Here is a 13,039-nt window from a genome sequence, read left to right on the forward strand (position 1 = left end):
TCTGGGATTCGGGAAGGGTTTGGAGCCGGGAATGCTCAGGGAGGAGCCGTGGCTGAGCTCTCAGCTGGGCTGGGCTCTCACCTGGGCTGGGCTCACCTGTGCTGAGCTCACCTGTGCAGGTCTCACCTGTGCTGAGCTCACCTGTGTCACTGCTCACCTGTGTCACTGCTCACCTGTCCTGTGTCAGGTCTCACCTGTGTCGGTGCTCACCTGTGCTGAGCTCACCTGTGTCACCACTCACCTGTCCTGTGTCAGGTCTCACCTGTGTCGGTGCTCACCTGTGTCGGTGCTCACCTGTGCTGAGCTCACCTGTGTCACCACTCACCTGTCCTGTGTCAGGTCTCACCTGTGTCGGTGCTCACCTGTGTCACTGCTCACCTGTGTCGGTGCTCACCTGTGTCAGGTCTCACCTGTGCAGGTTCTCCCATTCCCCATGTATGTGTTTACCTGTGCAGGTCTCACCTGTCCTGTGCAGGTCTCACCTGTGCCAGTGCTCACCTGTCCTGTGCAGGTGCTCCCCTGGGTGGGTTCTCACCTGTGTCAGTGCTCACCTGTCCTGTGCAGGTGCTCCCCTGGGTGGGTTCTCACCTGTGTCAGTGCTCACCTGTGCAGGTCTCACCTGTCCTGTGCAGGTCTCACCTGTCCTGTGCAGGTGCTCCCCTGGGGGGGGGGGGGGTTCTCGCCTGGTCAGGTCTCACCTGTGCAGGTTCTCCCATTCCCCATGTATGTGTTTACCTGTGCAGGTCTCACCTGTTCTGTCAATGCTCCCATGCAGGTCTCACCTGCTCAGGTCTCACCTGGGCAGGTCTCACCTGCGCAGGTCTCACCTGGGCAGGTCTCACCTGTGCAGGTCTCACCTGTCCTGTGCAGGTCTCACCTGTCCTGTGCAGGTCTCACCTGGGCAGGTCTCACCTGTGCAGGTTGTCCCTCCCCTCACCCCCGTAGCCGTTTACCTGGGGAGGTTCTCACCTGCTCAGGTCTCACCTGTTGAGTTCTCCCCTGCCTGGTGGAGATGGTGTCAGCTGTGTGGGTCTCACCTGGGCAGGTGTCAGCTGTGTGGGTCTCACCTGGGCAGTGTCACCTGTCCCAGTCTCACCTGGGCAGTGTCACCTGTCCCAGTCTCACCTGTCCCAGTCTCACCTGGGCAGGTCCCCCCTGCCCTGGGCAGGTCTCGCCTGTCCCCTCTCACCTGTCCCCGCGCGGTCCCGGCCGTGTCCCCGCAGGAATTCCGGGATTTCTCCCAGGTGGATCCACCCCGATCCCGCCCGGGGATCCTGGGAATCCTGCGGGCCTGGAATTCCCAGGAAAGGGCCGGGATTGTCCCAGGACAGGAATGGGATTGTCCCGGGAGAGGGAGGGGATTGTCCTGGATCCTGTGGCTCTGGAATTCCCAGGAGAGGAATGGGATTCTCCTGGGATTAGGGATGGGATTCTCCCGGGATCCTTCGGCTCCGGCATTCCTGGGAAATTCTTTTTTGAGAAATTCGGGAATTTGGGTGGATAAGTAAGAAAATTCCCTGGGAATCCCGATTCTCCTGCTGCTTTTCCCGCTTTTCTCTGGGAGGATCCCGCTGGGGAAGGAATTCCAGCGGGAATCTCTGGAATGCAAATTCCAAGGAATTCCCAGCCTGGAATTTCCCCATTCCCAGCTGGAAAAGCTGCTGGGATTGGGAACATTTAAGGATGCAAATTCCCTACTTAATGAGGAATTAATTGGGAAAGATCCGATTGCATACCCTCATTAATATTCAAATATATACATGAATATTTAAATTATCTCATGAATATGTGAATAATGTTGTGAATATTTAAATTAGCTCAAGAATATTTCAGTTGCTTCCCGACAAATAAATCTTGGAATTTTTCCCCTTAAAGGAGGAATTTGGAATGGAAATTCAACAATGGAGAAATAATGAATTAATGATTAATTAATGATTAATTAATTACAGAGGATTCGCTTGGAAAATCCCAGGAAAAGTTGGGAATTCTGCTCCTGGATTTCCTCTCTGCATTCCCAAAGAATCCCAGCCCGGGAATCTCAGTCCTTGAGTCCTGAATATTCCAGCTGGGAACAATTTGGGAATAATTCCCGCGGGAAAAACAGGATTTTTCAGGAATTTTCCTGGGTTTAATCCAATGAAACCAGAGAATTCCCATAAAATCCCGCAAATTCCTCCTGGAATTGCAGCTCGCCCCAGGGAAAATTCACCTGGAATTTGACAGAAATTCCAGGAATTCCACAGAAATTCCGGGAGTTCCCCCATGGATTTTTCCAGGCAGCCCACTTTTCCCTCTCCAATGGAATTTTGGGATTCTCCTTTCCCGCTTTTCCTGAGCCTCTGGAGCTCCAAACTTCCAGGAGCAGGAATTTGAAGGAGGATCTTCCCCAAATTCCTGTGGGAATTCCACAAAATTTCCCAAAAATTTCCCTTCCCTTGGATAAAAATTCCATCCGGGAGGCTCCAAAATTCCCTGGGGAATTCCTGGGCTGGAATTCCTGGAGCTGCTCCAGGGGTTTGATCCCAAACTTCTCTCAACCTCGGGATAATTCCCGAGGGATTCGGGACAAACTCCCGGAATTGCCGGGAATTCCCAATCCTGGATAATGCGGGAATGACGCGGGGGGGGGGGAAGGGGTTTGGAAAATCGGGATAAATCCCGCTGGGAATCCCGGGAATTGCCGGGAATCAAAGGGATCCCAGGGAATCCCAATCCCGGGAATTGCAGGGAATTCCCAGCCCGGCATTGGCTCGCTGGGCTTTAGGGGAAATCGGGAGAAATCCCGGCGGGAATGAAAGCAATCCCGGGAATTCCAGGGAATTCCCAGCCCGGGAATGACTCCCGGGAAGTTTGGGAAAAGCGGGATAAATTCCAGGTGGGAATCTCGGGAATCAAAGGGATCCCAGGACAGGGAATCGCGGGAATTTCAGGGAATTCCCAGCCCGGGAATGACTCCCGGGAAGTTTGGGAGAATCGGGAGGAATCCCGGCGGGATCGGGGCCGGGAGGTCCCGCGGGGAATGGCGGGAGCGGAGCCGTCCCGGGATTCCCGGCGGGAATTCCCGATCCCGGGCCGGCATTCCAAGGGTTAAGCGCTGCCATTTTGTTCCCGGAGATTTCTCGGGAATGGCGCGGAAATGGCAGCGCTTAACCCTTGGAATGCCGGCTGGGGAATTCCTGCGGGATCCGGGGATTCCCCTCCCCCTCCCCTTTCCCGGGAATCCCCATCCCAAAATCCCGGAAAAACCGGGAGCGGGGCTTTTCCAGGGACACGATCCCGCTTTTCCACCTGTTGGTGTCCAGAAGTTTGGGGTGGAAAATGTGGGATTGGCGCTGAATTCCCAAATAAAAGTTTGGGAATTTCCCCTGGCATTGCCACATCCAAGGGTTGGAGCTGTTCAGCCTGGAATTCCCATGGATTTCCCTGGGAAATCTCGGAGTTCCTTTGGCAAAAAAATTCCCAAGAAAAGGAATTCCCAGGAATTTTGGGATGATCCAAGGCTGGGCTATCCAGGAATCCCTCCTGGGAATCCTCGGGAGCAGCAAATCCATGGAAAACATTCGGAAGTGTTGGAATCCCACTTTTCCACCTCTGGGAATTTGCTGTTCCCGAAATTTTGGTTGTTGGAATTTTGGCTTCCAAACTTCCCGGGGAGGAATTCCAGGATGTAGGAAAAGATGTAATTTTCAGCCCAAGTTTCTGCTTTTCCTTTGGAATTTTATTGGAATTTTCATTGGAATTATCATCAGGATTTTATTCAGGAATTTCCCTCCAAATCCAACCCCATTCCCATTCCTGGAAATCCTTCAAATCCTTCTTTTCCAAAGTTTCCCTGGGATTTTGGAGGAATTTTTTCCCCTCTTTTCTCCCCTTTCCTACCCTGGGATGGGCTGGGAGAGGTTTCCAGCAGGAAAAACACCTGGAATTCCCTTTTCCAGGGATTTCCCAGCCCTTTTCCAGCCCCATTTCCAGGGATTTTCCAACCCTTTCCCATTCCTTTTCCAGGGATTTCCCAGCCCTTCCTGGGTCGCTTTTCCCAGAGTTTTTCCCAGCACCCTCCGGACTTTGTCCTGGCTGGAAATGCAGGAATCCCATCTGAAATCCCGGGATTTTAACCCCTTGGTGTCTCCCTTTTCCCGGGATTCTTCAGCCCCTTTCCCAGGATTTTTCCCTCCCTGCTGTCTCCCTGTTCCCGGGATTTTTTCCCGGGAATTTTTCCTTTTCCCGGGACTTTCATCTCCCTGTTCTCTCCCCTTTCCCGGGATATTTTCCCCCCTTTTCCCGGTACTTTCCCCCTCCTTTCCCAGGATTTTTTCACCCCTTTTCCTGGGACTTTTTAACCCTTTGATGTCTCCTCTTTCCTGATATTTCCCCGGGAATATTTTCTCCCGTTTCCAGGGATTTTTCCTCCTTTTCCCAGAAGCTTTTAACCCCTTGATGTCTCCACTTTCCAGTTATCCTTTCCCATGAATTTCCTCCCCAATTCCCGATTTTTTTAACCATTTCCTGGGATTTTTTTGGCCCTTTCCCAGGACTTTTTAACCCCTTGATGTATCCCTTTTCCCAGGATATTTTCCCCCCTTTCCCAGGGATTATTCTCCCCCTTTCCCGCTACTTTCCCCCCGTTTTCATGGGACCTTTCCCTCTCCTTTCCCAAGATTCTTTCCCCCCTTTTCCTGGGATTTTTAACCCCTTGATGTCTCTCTTTTCCTGGGATTCTCTCCCCTCTTTCCCAGGATATTTCCCCCATGATTTTTCCCACCATTCTCGATATTTTTAACCCTTTCCCGGAATTTTTTCCCTCTTTCCCTTTTTTTGACTCCTTGTTGCCTCCCTTTTTCCTGGGATTTTTAACCCCTTGATGTCTCTTTTCCTGGGATTTTTCCCCCCTTTCCCAGAATATTTTTTCCCCCTTTTCCCGGGATTTCCCCCCCTCTTCCCCCAGGATTTTTCCTGCCATTCCTGGTGTTTTTAACCCTTTCCTGGACTCCCCTGCAGGCCCTCACCATGAGTGAGGACTCATGCCGCACCCGGAGCCAGAAGCGTGCCCTGGAGCGGGAATCGGAGCCGGACAATAAAAAACTCAGGATGGACAAAGGAATTCTGGGATCCGACCTCGGCTCCGAGGAGGACATGAAGATCAAAGCGGATCCCGGAGCCGGGAAAATCCCGGGAATGCTGAAAAGTGGGGAAGTCAAAGCCACCATCAAAGTGGAGCTGCCGGCCGGGGATGAGCCCGTGGACATGAGCACATCCAAAGGGTGAGGATTCCTTGGAATTCCGGGAATTCTTGGGCTCGGGAAAGGGTTTGGAACCCTTCTCATCCTTGGGGTGGAGTGGGAGTTCAGTTTTTGGGAGGTTCTGGTGCCACAATCCCGGTTTTTCCTTTGGAATCGCGGAAAAGTTGGGAAGAGAATCCCAGGAATGCTTTGGGTGGGAAAGGCCTGGAAGCTCATCCCGTTCCAGGGGCAATTCCCACTGATCCAAACCCCATCCCAGCCCGATTTCCTTGGAGCTACCAATGGAATTCCTGGAATTCCAGCAGGAAAAGGAGTTTGGGAGTTGGGAATTTCTCATTCCCAGCCTTTATCCCAACCCAGTCAATCCCAGTTTTCCAGCTCCAGGTGGGAATGCTCCACCTGTGCCACTTCCAGAGGGAAATCCCTGGATTTGGGGATTCCCTGGATTTGGGGTTTCCCGGGCTTGCTGTGCCCTCTAGAGGGCATTCCCGACCCTCTGGAATTGTCCCACTCCTGAAATTCCCAACCTGGGACTTTTTCCCAGCCGTGGAATTCCCTGGGTGGCTGGAAAAGCCTTGGAAAAGGGGCTGGAAAAGGGCTGGGAAAAAGTTGGAAAAGCCTTTGAAAAGCCTTGGAAAAGGGTCTGGGAAAGGGCTGGAGAAAGCTGGAAAAGAGGTTGGAGAAGAGCTGGAAAAGGAATGGGAAAGGGGTTGGAAGAGGGGATGGGAAAGCCCTGGAAAACAGGGCTGGAAAAAGGCAGGAAAACGACTGGGAAAGGGCTGGAAAAGAGACTGGAAAACGGATGGAAAAGGGGATGGAAAATGGGGAAAGGGGTTGGAAAAGCCATGGAAAATGTTGGAAAGGTGCTGGAAAGGCCGTTCCCGGGCTGACCCTGACCCGTTCCCGGGTTTGTCCCGGTTCTCCCGGCGCAGGGAATGCCGGCGGGAGCGGCGCGTTCCCTCCCCGGACGTGATCGTGCTGTCGGACAACGAGCCCTCGAGCCCCCGCGTCAACGGGCTGGCCCGGCTGGCCCTGCCCGAGCCCGGCACCGAGGCCCTGCTGGTGAGTCCAGCTGGGAGCACTGGGAATGGGCGGGATGAACTGGGACTGGGGCGGGATGAACTGGGACTGGGGCGGGATGAACTGGGATTGGGTCAGGATGAACTGGGATTGGGTCAGGATGAACTGGGACTGGGTCAGGATGAACTGGGACTGGGTCAGGATGAACTGGGACTGGGGCGGGATGAACTGGGACTGGGGCGGGATGAACTGGGACTGGGTCAGGATGAACTGGGACTGGGGCGGGATGAACTGGGACTGGGTCGGGATGAACTGGGACTGGGTCGGGATGAACTGGGATTGGGTCAGGGTGAACTGGGACTGAGTCAGGATGAACTGGGATTGGGGCGGGATGAACTGGGATTGGGTCAGGATGAACTGGGATTGGGTCAGGGTGAACTGGGATTGGGTCAGGATGAACTGGGATTGGGTCGGGATGAACTGGGACTGAGTCAGGATGAACTTGGATTGGGTCAGGATGAACTGGGACTGAGTCAGGATGAACTTGGATTGGGTCAGGATGAACTGGGACTGGGGCGGGATGAACTGGGACTGAGTCAGGATGAACTGGGATTGGGTCAGGATGAACTGGGATTGGGTCAGGATGAACTGGGACTGGGTCGGATGAACTGGGACTGGGCGGGATGAACTGGGATTGGGTCGGGATGAACTGGGACTGGGTCGGGATGAACTGGGATTGGGTCAGGATGAACTGGGATTGGGTCAGGATGAACTGGGATTGGGTCAGGGTGAACTGGGATTGGGTCAGGGTTAACTGGGATTGGGTCAGGATGAACTGGGATTGGGTCAGGGTTAACTGGGACTGGGTCGGGATGAACTGGGATTGGGTCAGGGTGAACTGGGATCCACTGGGAATAATTTGGGATTATCCTGATCCCAGAGCCCCGGGCCAAGGCCCTGCTGGTGAGTCCTGCTGGGAACACTGGGATCGGGTCAGGATGAACTGGGATCGGGTCGGGATGAACCGGGATTGGGTCAGAATTAACTGGGATTGGGTTCGAAGAACCTGGGATTGGCTGGAAAAACCCGGGATCAGCCACATTTTTCCCTCCCAGCTCCATCCATTCCCATTAACTCATGATCCCAGCACCCAGGAGCCAATTCCAGCTGGGAATTCTCATTTCACCTTTCCCACTTAATTTTTTTTAATGCAAAAATCCCTCATTTTCCCCTCCCCACCCCATCCGTCCCCCTTATTTCTCACAGCCACCAATTCCAGTTGGGAATCCTCCTCACTTAACCCTTCCCACGAATTTTTTTAGTGGAAAAATCCCACATTTCCCCTGGGAACTCCCTCCCTCCCCCCTCTCACTCCTCCCACTCCGCAGTCCCGGTTGGGAATCCTCACCGTGCCTGTGTCTCTGCCCTTTCCCCGGGCTTCTCCCCGGATTTTCCGGGATTTTCCTGGAATTCCAGCGGAGCCCGGAGCAGCGGGAGCGCCTGATCAAGCAGCTGCAGGAGGAGCTGAGGCTGGAGGAGGCCAAGCTGGTGCTGCTCAAGAAGCTCCGGCAGAGCCAGAGCCAGAAGGAGACGCCGGCGCCCAAGGTAGGAAAATCCCGCTTTTCCAGGAATTCCCAGCCCTTTCCCAGGAATTCCCAGCCCTTTTCCCGGGGTTTTTGACCCCCTGCTGTGGCCTTTTTACTGGATTTCTTTGAAGCTCTTTTCCTGGATCTTTTTTTAGCCTTTTACTGGGATATTTTAGCCCTTCCCTGGATTTTTTTAACCTTTTTCCTGGGGTTTTTTTTTAGCCTTTTCCCAGGAATTCTCAGCCCTTTTCCCGGGATTTTGAAATACCTGGTGTGGCTTTTTTCCTGGATTTTTTAACCTTTTTCTGGCATTTTTTAGCCCTTTTCGTGGGATTTTTTTTAATCTCAGTTCTGCGATATTTTAGCTCTTTTCCAAGGAATTGTCAACCCTATTCCCGGGATTTTGATGTCCCTGGTGTGGCCCTTTTCCTGGATTTTTCAGCCCTTTCCCTGGGATTTTTAACTCCCTGGTGTCTCCCCTTTCCCGGGATTTCCCCACCAATTCCTGAGGATTTTCCTGTGAATTCCCGAGGATTCTCCCACCAATTCCCAAGGATTCTCCCGCCAATTCCTAAGGATTTTCCTGTGAATTCCCGAGGATTCTCCCACCAATTCCCGAGGATTCTCCCGCCAATTCCCGAGGATTCTCCCGCCAATTCCCAAGGATTCTCCCGCCAATTCCCGAGGATTCTCCCGCCAATTCCCGAGGATTCTCCCACCAATTTCCAAGGATTTCCCCACCAGTTCCCAAGGATTCTCCTGTCAATTCCCAAAGCCCCTTCCCCCAGGCTGGGCTGGGACGAGCGGGAGCGGATCCCAGGATTTTCCCGCCGGACGTTCCCGCCGCTGCCGGACTCTCTGCGCACTCCCTGCTCTGTATTCCCGCTTTTCCAGCCTTTTCCCGCTGCTCTCTTTCCGCTTTTTCCTTTTCCAGCTTTCCTCGGGTCCCTCTGGAAGCACTGCGGCCACGCCCCCGCCCTTGGTGCGGGGCCCTCAGGCTGTTCCCGCTGGGAAAACTTCCCTCCAGGTCAGTGGGAGCCGGGAAAAAGCCGGGAAAAAGCCCGGGAATCCCGGGAAAAGCTGCCAGCATTGCCCAGCTCCCACAGGTTTTAGGGATAACGGGCCAGGGGAAAGGTGGGATGGGATTTGCAGGGATGGTTTTCCAGCTGGGATTCCTGAGCCAGGGGATTCCTTTGGGGAACAGGGAATTCTCTCTGGAATTGCTGAGGGAATCCCGGGATTCTCTCTGGAATTGCTGAGGGAATCCTGAGATTCTCTCTGGAATTGCTGGGGGAATCCCGGGATTCTCTCTGGAATTGCTGGGGGAATCCCAGGATTGTCTCTGGAATTGCTGGGGGAATCCCGGGGTTTCCTTTGAAGGAATCTCGGGATTCTCTGGGAGGGAATTCCTGGATTCTTTGACAGGAATCGAGGGATTCTCTCTGGAATTTCCGAGGGAATCCCAGGATTTTCTGGGAGGGAATTGCTGGATTTTCTTTGGAAGAGCTCAGGGAATCACAGGATTTTTTGGTGAGGGAATTCCAGGATTCAGGGTTGGAGCGATCCCATTCCAGGCTGAGCTAAATCCTGGGAATCCTCAGGGAAGGAAATTCCCGGAATCCATGGACAGCTGTCAGTCACCCTGGAAATCCTTTGGGATTAGGACATTCCTGCTTTTCTTTTTTCCTTGGGATAACAGGACCCGAATTCCCAAACTGCTCCAGCATGAGGGATTTTCCTTGGAAAAGGGTTTGGAAAACCCCTGGAATTCCAGGAAAGGGAGGGATTTGCTCTCCTTTAGGAGCCATTCCCTAATCCAGAGGTGTAGGAATCTTTTCTTTGGAAGCACTTCCAGAGGAACTGGAAAACCTTCAGGGAATCTCAGAGTTAATCCCGAAAATCCGGTTTATCCTAACAATTCCTATGGAATTTTGGGTGAATTAAGCTGGATTGGCTTTGGCTGGAGTGTGCAGGAATTCCAGAGGGAGGAGCTGAGGGGTTCCCTGGGAATGGGATGGAAATTCCCGACATCCCAAATCCTGGGAAATGGGAGATGCCTGATTCCAGGGGCAGGGAAGGGGGAAACGCCAGGATTGGGATGCAGAGGAAAGTTTGGAATTTTGGGAATATCCCGGCCCAGCACCAGGAGGGAATTTGAGGATTGGAATCCCGGGAATCCTTGGGCAGCAGCTTTTCCAAACTCCTGTCTCCTCATTCCTTTCCCTCTTCCATGATTTTCCCAGAACTTTCTCTTCCCTTTTCTTTTTCTTTTCCTGCTTTTCCTTTCCCTTTTCCAGGATTTTTTTCCAGATCTTTTCCTTTCTGAGATTCCTTTTTCTCCTCCATGATTTCTCCTGGAGCTTTTCCTTTCTCCTCTTCCAGGATTTTTCCCAAAGCTTTCCCTTCCTCCTCATTCCTCTTTCAGGATTTTTCCCCAATGTTTTTCTTCCCTCCTCCCTTTTTTTTTCTGCTTTTCCTTTCCCTCCACAAATCCCAACACTTCCATTCCCACAAATCCCAGCACTTCAATTCCCCATTCCCATAATTCCCAAAACTTTTTTTGTTCCCGTTTCCTTCCCCATTTTATTCCCATTTTTCCTGCCTTCCTTTCCCTCTTCCATTATTTTTCCCAAGGTTTCCCTTCCCTCCACAAATCCCAACACGTCCATTCCCAAAATTCCCACAAATCCCAACACTTCCATCCCCACAGTTCCCACAAATCCCAACATTTCCATTCTCCACTCCCACAATACCCAACATTTCCATTCCTACAAATCCCAATCCCTACAAATCCCAAATCCCAACACTTCCATTCCCACGATTCCCACCACTTTCCCCCATTTTTATCCCATTTCCAGCTTTCCCGACCCTTCCTGCCCCCATTTCCCCCCCGATTTTCCCCGTTTTCCTCCCGCTCCCGGCGTTCCCAGGCTGGTGCTGACGCCTTTTCCCGCTTTTCCAGCCCTCCTCCAGCCGCATTCCGGGCTCTGGGATCCCGCCCCCGCTGCTCCGGGGGGGCCAAGCGGCCGCCTCCAAGCTGGGCTCGCAGCAGAGCCCCCAGATCGTGATGCCCCCCCTGGTCCGAGGGGCCCAGGTGAGCTTCTCCCGCTTTCCCCCTTCCCACTCCGTGGGAAAATTCGGGATTTCCCCCCTCTGGTTGGTTTAGGCATCCCGTGGCGTTCCGGGGTTTGGTGTGTTCCCATAAAAACGGCGTTTTCTGGCATTTTTGGGGTTAATTCGGGGAGTTTTTCCCGGGGGGTTTTCTGGGAGTCTCCCAGAAGAGGGGGTGGGAGGCAGTTCCTCCTTTTCCATGGTTTTCCTTCTGATTATCCTTTCTATCCCGCCAATTCTAGCCTTTGAATGGGAAGATTCCCCTTTTCCCCTCATTTCCTGGGGCTGGATAAGAGCAGGAGGAGGGAGTGGAAGCCAGTCCCTGCTTTGCCCTGCTTTTCCTTCTCGTTCTCTTTTGTATCCCATCAATTCCAGTTTCTCAATGGCAGAATTCCATGGTTTTCCCTGGTTTTCTGCCTCATTTCTGAATGAGGGGATCCACTGGATCCTCTTGGATCCCCTGGAAAACTTGAGGAGTCAGGGGAAGAGCAGGAGAACAAAATTCCAGTTGGATCCAGCCCAAAACTCCAGCATCCATGAAATCCCAGGAAAAATTTGGATTCCTTTTGGAGCCAGAGGGTTGGGAAGGGGGAGGTTTGGGAATTCTCTGTTCCTCCTGGTTTTTTCCCCTGTTTTTGAGGAGGGAAGAATAATTCCACGGAATAACTTCCCTAAGGAATTGAAAATGGAACAAGAAAGTGAAAATTCCAGGAGCTGGGCTTGGAAATTTGGGGATTTGGGGCTGGAATGTGGCAGCCTCTGGGATCCTTGTCCCATGGTTTTGGAGAGAAAGGGAGGGACATCCCAGGAGTTCTTCCATGGTTTCCTTGCCTTTGTGCCTTCTGACTCCCACTTTTCCATGATTCCAAACCCCCTTTTCCATGTTTTCACAGCAAATCCACACGATCCGGCAGCACTCAGGAGTTAGGACTTAGAAATCTGGGAATTTGGGGCTGGAATGCTCAGAGCATCTCTTGTCCCGTGGCTTTGGAGGGAAAGGGAGAGACAGAGGGGAAGGGAAAAATATTCCTGGGTTTCTTTTCCTCGGTGCCTCGTTGATTCCCACTTTCCCACGGATTCCCAACCCCTTTTCCACGGATTCCCAACCCCTTTTCCGTGTTTTCCCAGCAAATCCACACGATCCGGCAGCACTCGAGCACGGGCCCGCCGCCGCTGCTGCTGGCCCCGCGCGCCTCCGTGCCCTCGGTGCAGATCCAGGGCCAGCGGATCATCCAGCAGGGCCTGATCCGCGTGGCCAACGTGCCCAACGCCAGCCTGCTGGTCAACATCCCGCAGGTGAGCACTGAGCATTCCCAGAATTCCTGGGAATTCCCGCCGGGAATGGGGTGGGAGGGGTGGGAGCGACCAACGCCCAGCATCCCGCAGGTGAGCACTGAGCATTCCCAGAATTCCTGGGAATTCCCGCCGGGAATGGGGTGGGAGGGGTGGGAGCGACCAACGCCCAATATCCCGCAGGTGAGCACTGAGCATTCCCGGGAATTCCTGGGAATTCCTGGGATTTTCCCATCGGGAATAGGGTGGGAGGGGTGGGAGTGTCAGGTTTCTGTTATCCTGTTGTTATCCTGCTCTTGCTGGAGGTGGAGGTGGCTGGGGATGGGTCTGGCACCCAAAGATCTCCAATCCCAAAGATCCTCCAATCCCAAAGATCTCCAGTCCCAAAGATCTCCAATCCCAAAGATCCCTCCATCCTCCCAGGTGGAACCCACCCCTACTGATTCCCAATTATCCCATGGATCCCTTCCCGGGCTCTTCCCTGTCCCTGATTCCTGAGGATCTCATGTGGAACCCAGCCCCATGGATTCCCCGTGATCCCCCATGGAATCAGGAGCCCCCTGACCCATCCCCGTCTCTCGGCAGGCGTCCCCCACGTCCCTGAAGGGCTCGGCGGTGCCCTCGGGCCAGGCTGGCACAGCCCCGGCGGGCGGCACCGGGGACTCCCCTGGCCCATATGGATCCCATTCCCTGATCCCCAGTGATCCCATGGATCCCATTCAGTGATTCCCAATGATCCCACAGATCCCATTCCCCAGTGATCCCATGGATCCCATTCCCTGATTCCCA

At 53.4% G+C, this 13,039-nt stretch overlaps 1 protein-coding gene across 4 annotated transcripts in view; it reads left to right on the forward strand.

Annotated features, from left to right (window-relative positions):
* GATAD2A (GATA zinc finger domain containing 2A) overlaps nucleotides 1-13,039 on the forward strand; it is a 32,774-nt gene that overhangs the window by 11,305 nt on the left and 8,430 nt on the right. For 3 of the 4 annotated variants that reach the window (XM_068173925.1, XM_068173927.1, XM_068173926.1), the window contains exons 3-8: nucleotides 4,999-5,261; nucleotides 6,173-6,302; nucleotides 7,737-7,865; nucleotides 8,781-8,873; nucleotides 10,809-10,940; nucleotides 12,086-12,253. In XM_068173925.1, the coding sequence (XP_068030026.1) occupies nucleotides 5,008-5,261; nucleotides 6,173-6,302; nucleotides 7,737-7,865; nucleotides 8,781-8,873; nucleotides 10,809-10,940; nucleotides 12,086-12,253 (906 nt within the window). In that variant the 5' untranslated portion in view covers nucleotides 4,999-5,007. The remainder of the gene's footprint in view (nucleotides 1-4,998; nucleotides 5,262-6,172; nucleotides 6,303-7,736; nucleotides 7,866-8,780; nucleotides 8,874-10,808; nucleotides 10,941-12,085; nucleotides 12,254-13,039) is intronic. The other variant, XM_068173928.1, reaches the window with a different exon arrangement.

This window comes from Anomalospiza imberbis, chromosome 27 (genome assembly GCF_031753505.1).
Source record: "Anomalospiza imberbis isolate Cuckoo-Finch-1a 21T00152 chromosome 27, ASM3175350v1, whole genome shotgun sequence".
Classification (NCBI taxonomy): domain Eukaryota; kingdom Metazoa; phylum Chordata; class Aves; order Passeriformes; family Viduidae; genus Anomalospiza; species Anomalospiza imberbis.